Here is a 19,105-nt window from a genome sequence, read left to right as displayed (position 1 = left end):
TTTTAATACCAGTAGATCAAGCATCACTCATCTACGTTTGGATGTGTTTAACTGCTTCATTTGCTTCTTAATCAGTCTTCTTTACTGGGCTCTAAGTGTTTCCGTAGTTTGTTTCCAGAGGTGGCTGGTAAAAAAAATTCTTGGTGAGGTTGATGTGCCAATAAATTTTCCTTCCTGTTCCAGTAAAAGGATTCAAATTAATGTTAAGAAAATTACTACAGTTCTATTTTATTAAATTAACTAAAATAAAAAACCTGTTCAGTAACTTCAGTAAATATACAGTAGTTAATCATTAAATCACTGTCATCTCTGAATCAGACTCAAAACTGTGAAAAACACCAAAGATTGTCTGCAAGTTTAACTCTGAACAAACATGCTGAAGTGTATTAAAACTGAAGAGAATCAACTAATAGCACCAAGCAGCAGACCTTTCTTCCCAAAACACAGGATGGTACAGGATGAAATTATCACAACTAAAAACATACACACATATGGATTTTCATAGACCTGATTCAGCAAATAGGACTTTAGCTCCTCCCTGTACAACATCTCATCAGAACGATCATTTGAACCAGCAAACATAACGATATCCAAATATTAACATTATTATGACAGTACAGAAACTCAACAAGGCAACAAGAGTATTATTGTTAACAAAAAAAAAGAAATCTTGGCAATTTTCATCCAGATCAGCAATATTATGCTAACCAGAAATACATAAACATCTATAAATTAGCACAATGTTCACAACTGATAATCAGCAAAAAAGTAAACAGTGAAACAGAGCAGAGCAGCATGGAAGCTAAGAGCTTACCTGCCATCTGAAAAATCGTCTCCACTCTTACTTGAGATGGAGAATTCGGCCTAGCTTTACTATTTACCTGCAGTTATCACCATCAACACAAAAAGGTGCCCCAGCGTCTCCTAGGGACCACGCACCACTCCTTTCTTCCATTTTGGTTGTGTGCTTTGTACCTCAGGGGTTCCCTCAAGCTGAAATTGTGCTAAAAGAAAGTAGACGGGAGCTACAGACTGGGTGCCACCACTATAAAGTCGCTATGCCAGCTGTCGGTGTAAAGACATGAAATATTCAATATTTGCATTATTAGCTGTTGATGGCAGAGAAATGATAACATAAATCATGTTATTTTGATGCCTCACTCTGTCAGGCATTCTGCTCCTTTGAAGTTAGTGCAGAAATAAATGAGCACCAGTTCCAGGTGAACTCTGTGGCTCTGAGCAACAAAACACAAAACCTACAACTCTGACTTTTTTTTTGCAGGATGGCAACTCTACTGAGCAAGTTCAGAATAGACTTCTCTGACATCACCGTGCTGGGGGACATCAACACCAAGCCCAAGAAGGAGCAGTAAGTTTGTTCTTTCAGTCGTTTTCATGTCATCCTCACCATCATCTCTCCTTGCTCTGAGAACATTTAATCTGTACTTGACTAGATCACTTCTAATGTCTGACTCTACTTTCAAAGTCTCATCCACTCAACATTTTCTGGAGATGCAATAAGTAGAGTTTTTGTTTTATGGTTGACCTTTATATTTTAGATTTTCTAAAAGTTGCTTTAGGACACAATGAGTTAAAGCCAAGTTAAAAACTGGGCAACAATAAAGTCCACATCAAACATGTGCTTACATGAGCTTGGTGTCAGCTGATCAATAATTTTGCCTTAACATTCTGCAGGTTGTTCACATAAATGGGGATAGAAGAGACTTTTGAAACATTTATAATGTTTAAAAAGCCTTTTTGTACTTTTTGTACCTAAAAGAACAAATACCTTCTGTTAGGTATTTGTTTTTCAGATTTCAGCTGTGTTTAAAGGTTTTTAAACCTAGTGTGTTAAAAGTCAGTTTCATTAGAAAATGGTCAGATCACTGGTGCCATCTGGTGGTGAAAATACATCATCATTGATTTACCAGCAAATGGGTGTTTTCACAACAAGCTCAACCTAATCTTTGGATCCTCCAGAATTCCTAACTGTATAAAAGTGTGACAGAATATGTTTCTTGTCAGTATTTCTTGCTTTTTAAAGATTCAAATGCGAGCTTTCCCTCCCTCCTGTTTTCACTTATTATTTTAAGTTGGTCTTCATTAAGGGACATTAAAAAGCAGCAGAAGGGTTTCCTGTCTGTCATGTTTGTTGACATGGGTTATGGCTTATCACTGCTCATAAATGATTATTTAAACCTACATTCAAAGAATATCATACAGATGTCACATTCTGGTAACTGTGGTTGTACCAGGAAGTTTGCAGCTTATATCATGTTTTTAACCACAAAGTCTGTGTTCTGACTCAGTGTGGCAACCTTTGAGGAGATGGTTGAACCTTATCGGCTGAAGGAAGACAACATGGAACTGGAGGCAGCTGAGAGGTTGAAAAACAGTGAACCCTGGAGGATCACAGACAACGAGCTGGAACTGTACCGCGCCAAGGTCTGCATCCAGCACACACAGCACACACACTCTGATTCCCTGGTTTGGAAGGAAAATGCTGCAAAAATATATTTTTTCGTTGTTTTACCATGCAAAATTATTTGCATGGTAAAATAGAGTGATTATGGAAGTAAATATGTGCCATCAGAATTTGAATAAAAAATACCTCTGAAATTTGAATGTTGTATATTAGTGCTTACTTTTTCAGTATTAAAATAAATTCAGAATATATTTTTAACCTAAAAAAAAATTCAATGTCATTATTTTTGCAGTAAAAAAAAATTCGGTGTAATTTTTTTTACATGGTTGCAATTTTCAGTTATTAAAAAAATTCACATTCCTATTTCAAAGTGATCAAATTTTCAATATACATATTTTTCACAGTTTAAATTTTCAGTGTTAAAAAATTCAGCGTATAAAAAATTCAACTTTTCAAAATTCAAATGCAATATTTTCGGTGTCCTCCAATTCAACTTGCTCAAATTCGCTGTCTCAAATTCAGCGTCTAAAAATTCGCTGTAAAAATGGCCAAGGTTACTTCAGGTCACAGACATTAGCAATGGATGTCCGATTCCAACATCCACCTAATCACGTGACACAACCGTCATATTGAAGAAATACCAGCATCACCCAGGCTGGCGACCATGGAGGCGAACGCAAACCCAACGGTGAGTTTAATGCTTTCATATTTCTATAGTATATTTTATTTTGTGCATGAAGTTTGATACATTATCTTAAAGCCTGATTTAAAACACGGGTTGGGCCATTGTTAATCTTACAAATTGTAGATTTATTTGTGTTTTATATAGTTTCTATAATTTTAATGAGAGAAGAGCACAGTAGGATTGCCATCCCTTTCGTAAAATACGGAATCGCCCCGTAACGAGACGCGATTTGTTCGGTATTTCTGTATGTCCGACAGTAACGCCTATCACATGCATATAAACATTTAGTGTAACAATAATTACAAAAATAAAACACAAGACATGTTAAGCTCAGCTAATGTGGCGGGAGCTAGTAAGGACCCCAGAACGCTTTGGACCATTGATGATGTCACGGTTGCCTAGAAACACTAGGGTGCAAAAGAGGGTTAGCAGTCGTGGTGAGCCGCTCTCAACCTGCGTCTTTTTAAAACGTCCTCAACCGATACTCTACCATGTCCTAGCAAAGATACAGGAGAGGGAAGACACACATGCCAGGCTGAACAGTGTCAGTGAGGATGAATGCTAGCAATTAAAAAAAAAAAAATAAGAGGGAAACTGAAGAAATTATACTGTCTCTTTATTCTTTAAAACTTATGGTACTGCAGTTTTAGTTTCTCTGGTGAAATAGAATGACACTTTCCATCTGCTAGATCCTTATTTTAATTTCTGAAAGGTGGGAACCCTATAGCACAGAGCTTTCCTGAGTAAAAGTGATCATTCTCATGAAGTGTAAATGTCTTTTTAACTAATCCTTTTTCAACTGCTACTTTGTCTTTTATATATTTTGTGACTACAGGGTAGTCAGGATGCTATTGTTGAATCTGCAAGCCACTTACTTAATTTACTAACTGAAAGACCACGGAGTGGAGGAAGAGGAGACATGATGAAATTCTGGACTGGATGGGAAAATCTGCCAGCAAGTCTGTCTGTGGAGATTGTTCGTGGAAACTACAAAACACTAAGAATTCCTTGTCACTACTGGAATTACAACTCTTTCAGTGAGGATTTTGTAGCATGCATTTCCTCTACGCAGTCTGGCTTTGGCTTGCTTTGAGTGATTGACCTGTTAAAAAAATAAAAATAATAAAAAAAAATCTACATTTAAGCTGTAGCAGTTCTTTGTTTGTGAATCAGTTTGTTAAAACAAAACAGTTTTGTTGAAATGTAGAATCAATTCAATTTTCTGATTTTTGTCAGATCACAAGTTCGATACATATGTTTAAATGTGATCATATGTATTACTCATTAGAGCGACAACATTGCTGTTACTCTAATTTCTCTAGTTTTGTCAAATTCAAAACTAGAGGAACTAGAATAACACAATGTTCAGAGTAGATATTTCATTTCTCTGAGTCAGTACTGTTTGTACAGGCAGTTTTAAATATGAAACTGAAATTGTTTTTTTATGCAAAATTTTATTGAATGTACTTAGATGAGTTCATATATGCTTTAGGTATTAGAAAATAAACAACATAAGACAAAACTTTTTCTGATTCTTATAATTCAAGTAATGTAAAGCAATACAACAATGTACAAATGTACCTAATGGGTTCCTTTTGAGTAAAGAAAAAAAACAAACAAATTACAAATTTAGAACATTTTTGTTCTCTAACATGTCTACCATAAAAGCACTAAAATTCACCTCTGTGGTAACATGATCAGCATTTTGCTTTACATTTCATAAATGGTGAATTTTTAAACTGGCACGGAAGCGTATTGCTGTCACAGGAAAAAAAAATTGAGCGCCATCATGTTATAACGTCATATGTATCTTATTAAAATGTGATAGTTATCTTGTTAAAACATGATTGCCTTCTGGTGATTTTGGTTGCTTGGTTACAAACAGCCGTTTGCCGTTATTCAGCTATTGTTATTAAATAAAAATCTGAACATAAAATGTTCAGCAAATACATCTGAGCCTCCGTTATAATCTTTATAACCTCTGTCAAGGCACCGTGGGGTTCAGGAATTGGATGATGTGTACAACCAAGAACCCAGAGCAGGTTAGGAGTCATGTTGCTTCAGTTCGAAGTGGGTGATTGTCCCAGCCACTGCAGAAAGTATCCAGATCATCCTGCAGACATGGCAGGAAGACATAATGGCAACAGAAGAGGAGTGCTTCATTTGAAATGTCCAGGTATCCCTCTTCTTTAAGGTAGTGTAGCACGTCATAATAGATGCACGTTACAGCCGTCCACAGATCTCTCCACAGTCGCTCAGTCCTTCAATTATGGAGTAATAAACGATTAAAAACTGCCCTTCAAATCTCATCATATTGAAGACCACACAAAGCTAATGTTACTATAGACATTCAAAAGCATCACATATTGAAACTTGTCATTTGTACAAACCTTTGATTGTGCACACTCTTCCCAGATATAAAACTGCTTCTTCCTGCTCCAAACGATCACGGAGTCTATCAAAAATATGATTCAGCAAAAGTTCCTTGAAAAGAGAAAAAAGAAAAAAAAAAAAGAAAAAATTGTCAGTAAAATAAAAAAGTATTTTGACATCAGTAGGTCAGCATTGAGAAGTCACAGTAATCTAAATTAAATTATGATATTTAATCTAAAATAAGTTAACAGATGTACTTACAAGCATATATTTTCTTGAAAATTAGTTAAAATCAACTGAAAAAACAAAGGCGGTTGTTTATAGTGTTGCTAGGTAACAGAACGAGGTTTTAGGCAAAGTAAAAAGAATGTAAATTAATATTGTATATCAACAATTGTCAGATAAGAGAAGCAGTATTTTGGATGATGTTGTAATGAAGTCACCTGAACAATACGGTAGCTGAACAGAATGGGGTTGTGGTTATAATTAATGTCGGAAAGTGTTCACAGCCCCTCTTTGAAGCACACAAGGCAGCCATATTAGCGGTAGCATCTCCTGAAAAATTACGACTTTACTAAGTCTGCCTGTCTCAGTCTCACCTAAGACAACATACAAACAACCCAGAATGTCGCCACCCATCAGTTCTCTTTAAAGATTCTAGACTTGACCCAAATGGTATTTCTTTTTGAAATAAAACGGGGGAAATTGGACGTGGGACAGCGGGGAGGGGCTGGGGGTGCTAGGAGGTAGCGAGATGTAATATGCCGGTACTACACGGTGTAAGATTAACAACGGCCCAACCCGTGTTTTAAATCAGGCTTTAAGATAATGTATCAAGCTTCATGCACAAAATAAAATATACTATAGAAATATGAAAGCATTAAACTCACCGTTGGGTTTGCGTTCGCCTCCATGGTCGCCAGCCTGGGTGATGCTGGTATTTCTTCAATATGACGGTTGTGTCACGTGATTAGGTGGATGTTGGAATCGGACATCCATTGCTAATGTCTGTGACCTGAAGTAACCTTGGCCATTTTTACAGCGAATTTTTAGACGCTGAATTTGAGACAGCGAATTTTTAGACGCTGAATTTGAGACGGCGAATTTGAGCAAGTTGAATTGGAGGACAACGAAAATATTGCATTTGAATTTTGAAAAGTTGAATTTTTTATATGCTGAATTTTTTAACACTGAAAATTTAAACTGTGAAAAATATGTATATTGAAAATTTGATCACTTTGAAATAGGAATGTGATTTTTTTTAATAACTGAAAATTGCAACCATGTAAAAAAAATTACACCGAATTTTTTTTTACTGCAAAAATAATGACATTGAATTTTTTTTTAGGTTAAAAATATATTCTGAATTTATTTTAAAACTGAAAAAGTAAGCACTAATATACAACATTCAAATTTCAGAGGTATTTTTTATTCAAATTCTGATGGCACATATTTACTTCCATAAGTGATGCAGTGATTCACTCTGATGCAATGCATTAAAGTGAATCAGAGTGTGATTCACTCTGATGAATCACACAGTGTGTGATTCACTGTGTGGTGCAGTGAATCACACACTGATTCACTGCAGTACACTCAGCATTCTGCTTCTATGTCATCTCAAACACAGCGAGGTCCTGGTGAAGCCTGCTACTAACTTTTAATGTCACCAATCCTGTCACAAGATCAAGATTACTCAATCACATCTTGGTCAACATTCTGCAGAAATATGTCACAGCTTTTACCCAGTTAATGCAGAACATCAGCAGATAAAAACTCATCTGATCAATGGCAGCATTCAGACATCAGAAGGTTTCTGATTCATGCCAGTCCAGGGTATCCCCCAGAAAACTTGCTAAGCCCGGTGGTCGGGGCACTGATGCAGTTCACCATGTTTTTGTATTTAAAGATGTTAAGTTGACAGGAAATGTGACGTATTACTGGGCAGTTATGTTACTTGAAGACCTTACTGATAATTCCTAAACCCACAACTATATAGTCAAAAGAACAACAAATGAAAAAATATAATTAAAATAAATATAGATTATTTGCACTTCTGATAAATGAAAATTAAGTAATCAGTTAGTGGATCTAAAAACATGATTTAATGCTGATCACATTTAGAACCGGCCCAAGGCAAAAATGAACTAAGTAGCTGCTTGTGGCCCCCGTCGACCTTCAGGGGCCTCATAAACATTTTATCACAGACCACATATGTACAAATTTAACATTTATTTATTGAGAATATCAATGCTGTTAAATTTGATTTAATGGTTTCAGCACAATTAAAACCATTTCAAATCTTTTAATTGAACTTCTACATTTAAGATTTTAAGGAGCTGGCAAAGTTTACTTAAACAGTCTTCATAGTTGGATTATTTGGTTACCTCAATCTGAGGTAAGGTAACTCATAAATTTAATCTTTAATTTTGAGCTGCTTTTCACAAATACATCTCAGGAACTACAATATCACAATACAATTATCACTTTTACACTTTTACAGTTGGCCAAATAAACTAGAGCCCCTCTTCCAGAATTTACTAAATCCATGTGAAATGCTGTTAGTAGTGCTGACTTTTTTAGCAGCAAGAAGGGCCCCTAAATCAAATTCTGCTCAAGGCCTCATGGAACCTTGGACAGGCCCTGAATGATGAGAAATCTGCTGGATAAAGAGGGACAAGTGGAAGATTTAATTCATGTGGCTTTAGTAGCTCTTCCATTTCATGTCTATTTAGTTTCAGAGACAGACACTGTTTTGGTTGCCTGAGCTTCAGGGAAAAGGTTTTTCCGATTTCCGCTTGCAGCATTGCTGCCTCACTAAGTTGACAAAACATTTGATATGGCACTGTTCAATGCATCATGTCACTCAAAAAATAAGAATAGAAAATTAAAACCAGCATGATGTGCAATTGAGGCAATCTGCACCAAGGTCAACTTCAGGGATCTAACCGCGACAGCATGCAAGGCGTCTAATGGTAGAAGTGCCAGCGGTGTGATTGGTGTGTGCTCTCAGCTTCATGCCCTGATCAGTTCATCAACTATCAGGAACAATTCTGCCCTGCCAGTGATATGCTCAATGCTTGCAATATGGCTTATTTTAAAAAATAAATAAATAAGGAATTGTGATTTTTTTTTTTCTTCTTCTTCTTGTGTATAATAAAAACAAAAACAAGAAACGCTTAGCCTGGGGGAAGAGAGCCATGTAAAGCCTGGCAACCCACCTAACTTGTAATATACTGCCTGCAGTCACAACTGTTCTTGGTTCTAGCTCCTAAAATCACTGCAAAGCTTCAAACTAGCCATCAGTTGTTTTCTCGATGTCTTCACATGACACATTGAATTTGAAGAGCCTAGATGATTGTTGTATTTATAGATCATTCTACAACAATGACCGCAGCTTATGCAATTAGCAGAGAAAACATAAAGGAGTACAGCATCAAAAAGGCATAATGAAATGATGAAATGCATCAATTTCCATCTGTGAGATTGTCCTGCCCTCCACATCCTGAGTCTGAGTGATCTAGAGGAAGGTTTTCTAACTGTGTGTTGTATTTGTTCTCCAGACCAATCGTCAGATCAGGCTCAATGAGCTACTGAAGGAACACTCCAGCACTGCCAACCTCATTGTCATGTAAGCCAGCATTCACCACTGATTGTCAGTTGTAGCATCACTTCATGAATGTGATAGTGTGTCCATTCCAACGCTGTAGCCCAATTATGAAAGAACTTGATCTTTGTTTTAACTGTTATTCCTCTCTCCAGGAGCCTGCCATTAGCTCGGAAGGGCGCAGTGTCTAGTGCCCTCTATATGGCCTGGCTGGAGGTGCTGTCTAAGGACCTGCCCCCCATCCTCCTTGTGCGTGGCAACCACCAGAGCGTCCTCACCTTCTATTCTTAGTGTTAGCACAGGGAAAAATCCTGCGTCTTTAAGTCTCACATTCACTTCTGCGGCTGATAGCAAAGTCACACACATGTTCCAGTTAAAACCCAAAATTAAAGGTGCACCATCACACTCCAGAGACTGTAGAAAACACAGCCACTGTTGATCTAAAGAAGGAAGTGATACCGGTAAGACGTTGGTGAAGGAATTTTAGGGTTAGGGTGGAAATTATTGGTAATGTTGCCCTCTCGGCTCCTTTCGTTTCTATTTATTCCAAATTTTCCTCTTTTTTTTTTTGTAGCTTTAGTTTTTTCAGCTTTTGTGGATAAGTTGTCATTTCTGTTCAAATTCTTTTCTCTCCGGCTGCAATTCAGGCATTCATAATATTTGTAGTTTTTGTTCTCATGGTATAGAATATCTTTTGAAGTTATTAGGACCAGTTGCCATGTCTGTTAGCAATAATTACCTAGTTTATTTGTTTTAGACATTGGAGAGAACAACACATTCTAAAGCCTTACAGATGTGCCTTTTGGTTAGATCTGATGAAATTAGTTGAATATCTAATCAGATAAACAATATGACCCATATTATTGGCGGTTAAGTAATAATTTTAATGCATTTATGGTGGTTCTTTCTTAGTTGAATCAGTTTAGCTTTGGGAGTTGATTGCATGTAGGCTTTCTGTCATTTTGTTTTTAGATTCCTTTAATCTGGTTATGGTTCAAAGCTCTGCTGGTCTTCCATTGTAAAGCTGTTAATCATTTTCAATAGCCTGTTATTGGACACAGTTAACCGTTTGGGTCCAGTGCCTGTTTCAGATTGTATTTGATTTTAAATTAAACATGCTATTAGTTAGCAAAGATGTGAAGCTAATGATAATTAGCCTTGTTGGTTGGAAGCTGCTGAGTAATGTTTGTTTCTGTTCTTCCCCTCTAAAGACTTTACTCTCTTCAACGACCTAATTAAAACCTTGCCTTAATGATGCTTTCCTTTCTCCAAAGCCATAGTGGCTGTGTGATTTGTGGATAAATGTGGAAGCAATCCGTGGTTTGTCTTCAGTCTCAGCTCATTTTTAATGTAGATGCATCTGCAGTGTTGCTGAATTTGGTGTGCTCTGGTTTTTACTGCACATTACTGTTGAAGTGCTCTGTCCGCTGACTGTAATATTTGGCACTATACTGTCATGTCAACCTACTGGGCTCCTTTGCTCCCATCAGGCTGCACTGTGGACTGTTGTCCTGTTCTCACAGAGCTCACACCTTCCCACATCCAAAAAATGTCTTGACTGAGTGTGAAGATGTACCTCTATGCATTTGAGCGAGTGAGCTGAAGTTCCAGTCCAGTGGTTTTCTGTGCAGAGGAGCCTTGCTTCATTTGATGAGAACCTTCAACACATCCTCCATTGGCTCCAAACAGCACTACCATGGTTCCATGAAAAGCCATATCGAATTCCCTGCTCTGAGGTTTGAAAAATAGGTCAGATGTAGAACACAAAGCTCGAATAGAACTGTAATTTATGCTTGGTGAAGTAAAGTTTGGTTGATTTTTAAAAGTTTTTACAAAATAAACTTAATAAATGTACATCTATTGCTTATGCAATCATTAGAAGTGAATAAGTACAGTTTTAATGGTGTACTTCTGCTGTCAAATTAAAAAATAGATTAGATCAGGAATAGACTTAGTTCAGAGTGAGCAGATACCTTTCAGCTCAAATTCTGTTGAGTAAATATTGACTAAAGTAAATAAGTCCATTTGATTTCCAGATAAGAGAATCGATGTGACTTTGCAAGTTGTTCGACTATAGAAAGCGATTTACATCTTCATATTTGCAAGTCAGATGAACAGCTTCTAATTTTGCTGATCAATGTAGTTTTAGATAAAGAGATGGCTTACAACAGTAAAGTCCAGTTCAGTTTTGATTTACTCTTCTGGTCATGGCTTCTTTTTTTTCAGACAAGTTTAGTCTTCACCTTGTAGCTCCCTTGTAATCAGTCACTGATTGTATGCAATTTATGAAAAAGAATGTCAACCAATGCTTAGGTTAGTGGAATGTAATGTATGTATAATGAAGTCTGGCTTCTGGGTGGGCAGATTTTTTTTTTTTTTTTTTTTTTTTTTGATTGTTCATTCTCATGTATTTAATTTTCCACATAGACGGCAATAAGACCAGTACTTTATCAAGCATCCTTCTGTGCTTCTGCACACTGTTCCAGACACTTTGTCCTGAGAAATCATTAAAGCACCTGTACCATTATTATACCCTTCTGGAGAAGTGAGAGAGGATGTTCCTGTTTGTCTAAGGAAAACTTTCCAATGTTGAAGATTAAGGTGGTTTCTTTCTGTTTGGGGGGGGGACAAACTTCCCAGCTCATTTCTGGTGTTTGGGGAAGCATTCCCACTCTGAGAACTGTTCTATCAAAGTGGAATGTTCTAGACTTTTTAGAATTAGTTTTAAGTTTGTTTAAAAATGAGGTTTTCTCTTAAACAGATGCAGCTCACAAAATGTGTTCTTCACTGGTCTTAGTGATACATCTGTCCCTTCATTCATATCCCCACAAATCCAAACTATTGTAAAGCCAAAACACCTATTACCAAACAGTACAGCAGTTCCATTGTGTAGTGCAGTTGTGGTACTAAACAGTATACAATAACTGCATTCACATTTTCAAATGTAATAATATTGATTGATTGATGGTGTCATAAAACGAACTGTTCAAACCCCAGTTATCATAAGGAGTATGATAATTATCCATCCCAGGCAGCTGCTGTACACTTCAGGCTATTTTGAGCTGTTAATGGTGAATTCTATAAATGTCCATTGAACTTTCAATATGAACTAATTGAAGAATATACAAATAAATGCACAGAATAAGCTAGACTTTATTTAAGCCTATACTCAAAGAGAAATGAGCTTTGATGTTTGAAATCACTTTTGTGTACTAAAGAGAATAAATGTGACTTTATGTTCATTGCCATACTGTGAGTCATCCCTCTCCCTTCTGTTCTAGAGCAACACTGAAGAAAACATGCACACACTTTATTCTGTATTTGTATGTTAAAGAAGATATATAGACCTATATTCAGCATATGCACATACATATACCTGTCAGTCTGATCTATAGGAAATCTTTGTCACATTTTGATCAAAACATAACTTTTGCAAACAGCTGGGATTTGTGCCTATTGATTTGATCAGTTCTCTCTATTAATAGGTTATAAAGAATATTGGAGACTATTCCACAGATCAGAAGTCATTTGTTAATATTTCAGATTTAAGGCTGGTTCTGAGATCATAATCCACTGTTATTCTTTCTTAGCCTGATCCCTGTCATCTGCTCATTCCAGAACTTAAGTGACTGGTAGTAAGATTTCCAACATAATAAAGTTAACACAATCCTAAAGACCTGCAGACATTGGCCTCCTTTCCACTAACATGGCCTAACCTGTAAATAATCTTCATAGTCTAATAATGTTTCATTTAGTATGAAGAAAGTATTTATATTAGATCTGGGATTTCTTTTTTTTTTCTTGTGTAATATTTTGGATTCAGTACAAAATTAATTTGCATGTTTTTCTGTTAGTATTCTGTTTGCCTTTTAATTTTAGCTAAATTGTATTTTTTGACTATCTTTTCAATGCCTTTTGAGATAAAGACCTGGTTAAGATCAGAAAAAGCAATGCCAAGCTTTGACAAACATGGATGGAATCAACCTGGCTGGTTGAAGTAGTAATGATTTGATTCACTGTACTGTTAACAGTCACAGATATGCTTTTCTAACATTTTAACAGTTATGATTACAAATACTTTGTATATCTTTATTGCAATAAATGAATCAAATGAAAGCTGTTTTTGGTTTTATTTTTGAATCATACACTGTGTTCCAAATTATTATGCAAGTGATATTTTCTCAGATTTTCTTAAATGGTCAACAAAAATGGTCAGTATAATTTTCAAGTCATGAACTATTACAGTATAAATCAAATTTTACTGAACAAACAACCCAATGAGAGGTTTTTTATAAAAAAAAAAAAAAAAACCCTCAAAATGCACTATTCCAAATTATGCACAGCAAATTTTCTAAACGTTTTATGGATTATGAAGAACTGCAAACGGTCATTCTTTGAATGTGCAGCATTAAGTGGTTACATGTACTAAGATCAAAAACATCTTAACAGACCGAGTTACACATCAACATAGGACCCCTTCTTTGGACTCACTTGTGCAAGGACCCACTTGCATAATTCTTGCGTCCATTTAACTTGTGGGTTTGTGGATAGTTACTGCTTGAATTTCTCTGCAGGATGTCAGAATACCTTCCCAGAGCTGCTGTTTTGATATGAACTGCATCCCACCCTCAGATGGGATGCAGTTCCCATCTGCAATTCTGATCTCACACTGGAGAAAGTACTGGAATAATCATCTTCTGTCTTCCAAGGTTGCTTGAGTTTCCTCAAGCAACCTTTGGAGTTGCTTGAGGAAACTCAAAAGGTTCTCAATAGGGTTGAGGTTAGAGGTCAGAGGAGGATAGTAATCACACCATGACTTTCTCCCCTTTCATGCCTATAGCGGCCAATGACAGTGCAGCATGAGATGGTCCATTGTCATGTATGAAAATGATTTTGCTTCTGAAGGTTTGGCTCTTCTTTTTGAACAATGAAAGACAGTGATCAGTCAGAAAGTCCATATACTTTGCTGAGGTCATTTTCACACCTTCAGGGACTCCAAAGGGGCTGACCAGCTCTCTCCCTCCCCATGATTTTGGCTCAAAAAATGACTCCACCACCTCCTTGCTGACATCACAGCCCTGTTGGAACGTGGTGGCCATCCACCACCAATCCACTACTGCGTCCATCTGGACCATTCAGGGTTGCACAGCAGTCATCAGTGAACAAGTCTGTTCACTGAAACCTTCCTCATTATGCCTTAATCTGCACAAACTCATCTTTGTTCTGAATCAGCAACAAATCTCTTCACAGTACGATAACGCTTACGTTTTTGTTAAATATCTAATGTTTTCATATCTAAAATCACTATCTGATGATTTTCATCAGCAGCGAGTTCCTTTCTCTTTCCCATATTGCTTGAAACCTGTGGCCTGCTTAATAATGTGGAACATCCTTAAGTAGATTTTCTTTAATTGAGCTCACCAGACAAACTAATCAACCAGCTCTCTGAAATTAATTATAGGGATTCAAAGAGCCCTGAGACCCAATATTATCACAGAATTTAATTGCACAACAAAAAATATAATCTTTATGACACTTAAATCCAATTTTCATAATTGTTCTTTTAAAATGAAGGCAGCCAAATTAGTTGTTATAAGCATTGTCTTTAATGGTTATGTGTTTGTCTAAAGCACATACAGTAATTTTTTTCTCCTACATGCAGGAGGAAAAGTAGACTCCCATTGCGTTTCTTGCATGCAAGTAATAAAACATTTACACTAGAATAGATTCTATTATCCTTTGCGTTTCATATCTACAATATATATGGCATTGTGTGCTTTTGTCATTTTTGCCAAGTACAATCATTTTACACATGACCTGTTGAAAATAACATTAACAGATCCTTCAGTCAGGAGCAAAATTTTCAGAAGATTGCAGTAAGCTGACCTTCAAAAACTTTAAAATATCCATAAGTTTTAGTTTTGAGGAAAAAAGTCACTTTCTCTAAGATGTGGTGTATAAGTTTAATGCAAATGGATAAATTTTACAGTTTTGTATAACTAGATGTTTTACAAAATTTTAATTTTAATTTCATAGCAAGTAGGCCCACAATCACTCATTGGCTTTATGATTTAAAAAAGCCAATCATTACCTCAAAAATATTGGATATTTTAGAGGTAATGATTTTGATCTTCTGTAACACCCCCTATTGTCTTTTAGAATAGATGATGCAGATTATAGCACAATGGTTGCATCCAATTCAGCTCTGTTGTAAAACTACAATGGGCACTATTATGACAATAAGAGAAGCACAAATTAGCAAAATTATTGATAGAACAATTTTGGAAAGTTTTTTTCTCTTGTGCTCTGCTTCTTTTCTCTTGAGCAGAGAGTCAAATCCTGGAGTGTACAGGTCTTCAAGCCAAAAGTCCAGCTCCTTGGGTGTTTTTGTGTCCTATATTGGGGGCGAAAAAAGTAAAAACCAATCATCATTTTCTCAGTGATTTGTTCCTGGAAATTTTAACCAACCGAACATCAGAAGGAAAAGAGAAAACAATTGATCCTTTTTGGCAAAGGGTTTGATTTATATTTAGAGAGGTTATTTCAGTTTGAAAATAAAAAGAAATGTTATTTATGTTTATGACTTATCCCCAAAAAGATCACATTGCCTTCTTTCTAAAGGTCATATTGCTGACTCTTGTCTCACAGGATATAACTGTCTTGAGACATCATCTTAACATAGACAACTTTTCACCTTTTGGCTTCAAACAGTTTAAATGCAAGGTCATTATCTCAGAAGGTCCTGGGTTCAATTCCAGTTCTGGGGTCTTTCTGCGTGGAGTTTGTATGTTCTCTCTGTGCATGTATGGGTTCTCCCCAACTACTCTGACTTCCTCCCACAGTCCAAAGACATAACTTGGTTGATTGGTCTCTAAATTTTCTTTATGTGTGTGTGTGAGTGGTTGTTTGTACTATCTGTCTCTATGCTGCCTTGCAATGGACTAGCGACATCCCATCCCCATCACTTAAACATTTGAAAGAATCATGGGAAGAAGAGTTAGGGGAACTACTGTATTTTTCGGACTATAAGCTGCTACTTGTTTCCTACGCTTTGAAACATGCTACTTATAGCCTGGTGTGGCTTTTCTGTGGATTTTTCTTCAACCGCCAAGGGGCTCTTTAGCAGGAAGTGAATAATTGGAAGTCAAAATTGGAATTCAAAGAAGAAAGTGCTAATTTTTATTTAGAATAAGGCATGACAGAAATATTTCTTCAAACTCATATGATGCAGCTTTTAAGTTGAGGACTATCGATCCTGCAGTACAGGAAGGAAATAAAAAAATAATAATAATAATAATAATAATAATATTTCAGACGGAGGGCTGCACCTTAATAAATCTAGCAGATTTATTAGAATGCTGCCCTCTGCTGCAGAAAACCGAGAGAGGTGGAGATACCAGCAGCTTATAGCCTGGTGCTGCTTATATATGTATGTGTCCATTTTTATTTTATTTTTTAATTGTAGGTGCTGCTTATATTATTGTGCACTCTGTAGTCCTGAAAATACAGTAATTACTAATACAGCCTGGCTGGCTGCAATCTCAAGAATCCACTCTTCTTCAATTTGCATTAGACATAGCCTGTCTAATGCTGTAGTTTAAGGTGCTGCACAGATTATACTTATCCCCTAATAAATTAGTTAGAATGTATTCTGGTGTAGATTCATATTGTGTTAGGTGTGGGCACAGCCCTGCTAATCTTAATCACATGTTCTGGTTTTGCCCCAGGCTCCTCCCCTTTTGGGAGTCAATCTTTCCGACGATTACATTTATATGTAAGAGGAATATTGATAGAAATGCTCTAACTGCCTTATTAAGGGTTGTCCCTCCTACTACACCTATAACAACGCAGCAGGGCAATGCTATAGCATTTGTTATACTACGTGCAAGACACCTAATATTATTCAATTGGAAGAGAGCTGCTCCTCCACCTCATAAGCAATGGATGGAAGATGTTATGTTCCATTTGAAGCTTGAACATCTGAAACATACAATAAACGACTCAATTCAACAATACAATATTACCTGGCAACCATTTCTTTTGTATTTTGAGACAGACGTCTCCTGAGTATATAGTCCTCCCTTCCTCCATCCCTCCACTCCTCCATCTCTCCACTCCTCCATCCCTCTCTCTTCCCTTCTCCCCTCTTTGATTTGAATAATAATATCAAGTTTATAACAGTGTCATGTTAGTCTTACACACACACCGTCAAATGAAGTGTTACCGAGAAGTCCAGTTGCTTCCTAATTAAACATTTAGATGTGGTTCACAGGTGAAAAGCTGACTCAATATGGTGGAAATGTTTTAAAGGTTGATCAAATGAGCTGGCCTTTTATTGCCTTTGTTTAGATTAAAGATGAATATACAGTTTATGATTATATAGGCTACAAAATCCCTTGGTTTCTGTCATTAACTGCAAAGTACCTTCAAATAATCTGTTAAATTGCCATGGATAGTTTGTGTGTCATATTCTTTGATGGTCCAGGAAGGCTTAAACCTTTCATTATCCGCCGTGTCGATGGATTTTATATCCATGTAAAGAGGATTCCTTTTGATGTTATACTTCAGAGTTACTGGAGTTATGTGCTTCTCCAGATATCTGTCCACAAACACCACAGGACTGCCCTCTGAGTACGGAGGAATTTTTCTTCCATGTTGGGTTGTTTGTTCCCGCTGTCAAAAAAAAAGGAATAATTTTATTCTTATCTAACTGAGAATAAAATAACCGTCTTAACACTGCAGATTTTATAGATAAATTTACAAAGTAAACTAAACCTGAACTCCTAAACTACATTTTAATGTAGTTGAAGCAACAACAGAACTCTGTTAAATTACTGTTATTTTCAGAATAGGCTTGCATCTGACCTCATGCAATTACATGCAAACTTTGAGATAAATATTTATTAGTTAAAGTATAGAAAGACTAATCATTCATAAGTACACATATTACATACAAAATAACTGTGAGGAAAGAGCATGCTGTAGCGTAATGGTTGCTCTGTTGCTCCATACCTGTAAATAGATCCGGTTCTGCCATCGTCTCTGACTGGAAACAAATGCTCCAACCTGGAACATGCCATGGGTAGCATCCAAAATGCCAACATCCAGCTGCAGGAACTTTTCAGGGTGATTGTTGTTGGGCAGAACAGAAATATCCATCTTTGGGTTGCTGCTCCATAAACAGTGACTGCTTTACCTGCCTGCAGCCTATATCTGTACACATGTTCACTTTAGCTGGCAAACTTGCCAATTATTTATGAAAAGCAAGATATTTATGAAGCTGTATCACTTGCAGGTGGGGTAACCTAATCTTATCATTGACGACCTGATACAAAGAAGAAATACTGCCAAGAGAGAAGCAAAGACAGGGAGAGAAAGGGAAACGTAAGCAAGGTCCACCCCATAGTGTCATGTTCACTCCTCCTGGATGAGCACATAGTGACAATAGACAATTGCTTGCTTTGTGTCATTGACTTTACAGCAATCCCTCATACTGAGCATGTTTGGAGAGGAAAAACTCCCATTTCAAAGGAAGAAACCTCCAGCAGAACCAAAACCAGGCTAAGTACAATCGACCATCTGCCAAAACAGACTGGAGGTTTGAGAGAAACACAAAAGAGAAACAGATGAACTGATGTAGGAGTATTTTCTTTGTTAATGAAAATGTGGCCTAGTGGAAATTAAGACTTTACAATTTTCACCACTAGAGTGCACTGTAGAAACAACCCGGAAGTCAAATAGAACAACGCTATTTTGAACACGGCTGCGCCCCAAAACTCTCACTGCATCCTACGCCCCTCTATGAAGTGTGTACTCAATCAAAGTGAACACATGTTCGAGTGTGTCGCAACTTCGACATCCAAAATGGCGGACCGGTCACTGTTTAGGCATTTGTACTGCTAAAAAGTACAACTGTTACAACAAATTTATTTTAAATGTATTTTTAATAGGTGTTTTTCCTTTTTTTTATGACTTGTTTAACACAGAGCAAAATTTAATGTATTCAGTAGAGTAAAAC

At 36.6% G+C, this 19,105-nt stretch overlaps 2 protein-coding genes across 5 annotated transcripts in view; one reads left to right on the top strand and one right to left on the bottom strand.

The window, feature by feature from the left end:
• slc12a2 (solute carrier family 12 member 2) overlaps positions 1-13,203 on the top strand; it is a 71,457-nt gene extending 58,254 nt beyond the window's left edge. For all 4 annotated transcript variants that reach the window (XM_044096597.1, XM_044096595.1, XM_044096596.1 and 1 more), the window contains 4 exons: positions 1,283-1,369; positions 2,310-2,445; positions 9,044-9,111; positions 9,243-13,203. In XM_044096597.1, the coding sequence (XP_043952532.1) occupies positions 1,283-1,369; positions 2,310-2,445; positions 9,044-9,111; positions 9,243-9,378 (427 nt within the window). In that variant the 3' untranslated portion in view covers positions 9,379-13,203. The remainder of the gene's footprint in view (positions 1-1,282; positions 1,370-2,309; positions 2,446-9,043; positions 9,112-9,242) is intronic.
• On the bottom strand, positions 10,666-18,246 carry LOC122819433 (major intrinsically disordered NOTCH2-binding receptor 1-like). The gene is made up of 4 exons (XM_044096168.1): positions 18,154-18,246; positions 17,512-17,760; positions 15,365-15,481; positions 10,666-10,818 (listed from the first exon to the last, which is right to left on the bottom strand). The coding sequence occupies exons 1-4, from the start codon at positions 18,244-18,246 to the stop codon at positions 10,666-10,668; spliced, it is 612 nt and encodes a 203-aa protein (XP_043952103.1).
• Between the last annotated feature and the right edge of the window lie 859 nt (positions 18,247-19,105).

Source organism: Gambusia affinis, linkage group LG17 (assembly GCF_019740435.1).
Source record: "Gambusia affinis linkage group LG17, SWU_Gaff_1.0, whole genome shotgun sequence".
Taxonomy (NCBI): domain Eukaryota; kingdom Metazoa; phylum Chordata; class Actinopteri; order Cyprinodontiformes; family Poeciliidae; genus Gambusia; species Gambusia affinis.
This window is presented reverse-complemented; position numbering and strand designations above follow the sequence as displayed.

Excerpts from the sequence above, each read along its gene's own strand:
- LOC122819433 (XM_044096168.1), bottom strand. The coding sequence starts at position 18,246 with ATGGATATTTCTGTTCTGCCCAACAACAATCACCCTGAAAAGTTCCTG. Across the intron at positions 17,761-18,153 it reads CTACCCATGGCATGTTCCAG|CGGGAACAAACAACCCAACA; the intron begins GTTGGAGCATTT and ends TTTTTTTGACAG. Across the intron at positions 10,819-15,364 it reads GAAAAAAACTTTCCAAAATT|AGCAGGGAATTCGATATGGC; the intron begins GTTCTATCAATA and ends TTCAAACCTCAG.